The sequence below is a fragment of the Ceratina calcarata genome, unplaced genomic scaffold, assembly GCF_001652005.2.
Source record: "Ceratina calcarata isolate Rehan_Ccalc_2016 unplaced genomic scaffold, ASM165200v1 scaffold388.2, whole genome shotgun sequence".
Classification (NCBI taxonomy): Eukaryota; Metazoa; Arthropoda; class Insecta; order Hymenoptera; family Apidae; genus Ceratina; species Ceratina calcarata.
The window spans coordinates 113,704-116,059 of record NW_017162104.1 but is presented as its reverse complement, the minus strand read 5'-3'; the positions used below and the strand labels follow the sequence as shown (position 1 = coordinate 116,059).

Below are 2,356 nucleotides of genomic sequence, written 5' to 3'. Positions count from 1 at the left end.
TTTCTATGCCTTGTTTACCGTTTTCATGTTTTCTACGGACGAGTCACTGTCGTCGGCTTCGTTCCTGGATTTATCCGCCGTCGGAAGCGTTACGACTGTTCCGCAATTTTTGCAATGTTTGTGCTTGTTGCTCGATCCGTGGATCTTCTGCCTCCTGACGATCGCGTTTATGGCATCCTTGTTCAGTTTCCTCAATGTGCTGGTCACGTCCGACTTTATCGGAGTTTCCCTTAAAAATTTCTCCTCGCTGGATATCGTCCGCGGCTCGTGATTCTCCAACTCTATTCTTGATTCCGTTACTCTTTCATCGCTCTTATTTCTGTCTTCCTCTAGTTTCGGGGAAGATGATTCCTCATCTTTCTTTTCACTGTAAATATTCATATTTCTCTTCTAACTATGATATTTAATGAGTTAAGTATGATTAAGTGACACTTTATGGGTGCTGATAAAAAATTGCTGAGTTTTTCGTACGACACAGACCCCCATAAGTCTGCCACTCTAGTAATCCCCCCTCTGTGGTATGCATTATGTAAAACGTAAAATTGCTGTTTACATGAGAGATTCCTCTTGCTCCACTGTATCAGCTGTAGCCTCTTTACGTTCCGTCAGCTTCTCGTGTTCGGAGGGGACCGGTGACTCCGTTTTCGCCTCAATGTTTTCGTTCGACGACTTCCGGTGCCTCTTTCCCCTCCTAGCGTGTCTTTTCACCGGTGGCATAAGTTTAGATAACTTGAGAAGCGTGATCGGCACCGTGTCGTCCACGTTTTCTGTTTTCTTTACGTAGTTAGACAACTCCTCGTCGAGCCCGATATCACACTCGCTCGTACTCTGCATCACTTTCGGAGGAATCAGTTCCACTATCTCCTTATCTCTATTAAATAGAAATTAAATCGTTAACGTTTATATATAGAATTATCGTATCTTCATCCGAGTAAGATTAATAGATATAACAGATAAGAGTAGATGATAAATATATTAAAAATTAGAGATAATGGGGATCAGGTAGCAATCGTAGATAAAAGAATTAGTAAACGAATTAGTAGAAATTCAAGACGAGTTTATTCGACGAAACTGGTACAGGACAGGGGGAAAAGGCACACACGATCGCCACGAAGGAAGTAACGCGATACAACAAACGCCGCTCACTATTCCGTTTAACAGCGCGGCACGTGCCGGTTCCAGCCGCGTTCATAGAAAGGACCGGTCACCTCGTCTCGACCGTTGCTCTCTGCAACTGACGAATCGTCTGAAAAACAAGATTATCTCGTTAAAAACTTTCGAATCCGCCGAAAAACACTCGGAGAATCCCGGTTATTTCCTCGACGTTCTCTTTCCATTGTCTCACACGTGTTTCCTATATACTTCCTACCGGTCGTTACTTCGGTTTTTGCTCCAAACAGTACTACAATGGCGCACCGTGAAAATTGATCACGCGAATGGCCATTTGTTTCGAGTTTGGAACGCAGGAACTACCTTAGGATTTACGTAAACTTTGTTCAGGTAATATCACGTTTATCTTCCTTGTACTTTCAACTGTCTGTTTATACGCGAACGTTCTATCAGAGATTTCGATAACGTAGATCAAACGTTCTATGAGTTGCAGTTATTACATTGGAAATCTCAGCGTTGTCTTGTTCAGAATATTTTTGCGATACAAATGAGACATACCTTTTTCGCATCTTCTAGGCTGGCAGGAATATATTTCGAGTTGATCGTTTGTGCCAGATTGCTATAATCTCTGTAAAGAATATATTGATCTTTCAGCCACTGTTTAATCATCAGAATTCTCTCTCGTAGTCCAGTAGTCTCATATCTCGGTTTCAGACTAGCCTCCTCTGCGTCTAAATACCAAAATAATAAAATATGTAATTAGTATTATAATTTTTCTCACGTAATTAGAATTTGGGAATTAAAAATCGCTCACCGGGTCTCGCGAAAGCCTCAATTCTTGGAAACTCGAGTCTTCTGAAGGCAGTGATAGGATTAGTGGTCGCGGACTCGCCCGGCCCATACTCTAATCGAGTGCGTTCCAATTGTAGTAAATAATTCCGTATGTCCTCGCGTTCCTGTTGCAACCTGATCGCGGCCGCGTGCTTTCGCAGCCGATGCGTCTGTCTGCAGTCGAACCTGGAGTGCTTGCTCTCCACTTTGCTGTAGTGCGACGATTTCTTCTTCGACGCCCTCACGCTTTTTCTACTCTTACCTTTTTTATCTCTGATCCTTTGGTCATGGCAGGAGTCCTTGAACTGTTTATTTTAAGGATGTATTGGCTATACAATCAATTCCAAAAGTTTATGCACTTTAGAAATGCATTTTTTAAAAAGAAATCAGACGTCGGAAGAACATTGTTAATAAT

The 2,356-nt window shown here is 42.2% G+C and overlaps 1 protein-coding gene and 1 long non-coding RNA gene across 2 annotated transcripts in view; both read right to left on the bottom strand.

Annotated features, from left to right (window-relative positions):
* Positions 1-3: 3 nt before the first annotated feature.
* The window catches only part of LOC108625995 (serine-rich adhesin for platelets), a 5,248-nt gene continuing 2,895 nt past the window's right edge, over positions 4-2,356 (bottom strand). Inside the window, exons 3-4 of the mRNA XM_018026387.2 lie at positions 554-871; positions 4-367 (exon numbers count right to left, since the gene is read on the bottom strand). Coding sequence (XP_017881876.1) covers positions 4-367; positions 554-871 — 682 coding nt within the window. The remainder of the gene's footprint in view (positions 368-553; positions 872-2,356) is intronic.
* Positions 1,037-2,325, bottom strand: LOC108626005 (uncharacterized). The gene is made up of 3 exons (XR_001916671.2): positions 1,925-2,325; positions 1,669-1,841; positions 1,037-1,246 (listed from the first exon to the last, which is right to left on the bottom strand). It is a non-coding gene; the product is annotated as an uncharacterized LOC108626005 (long non-coding RNA).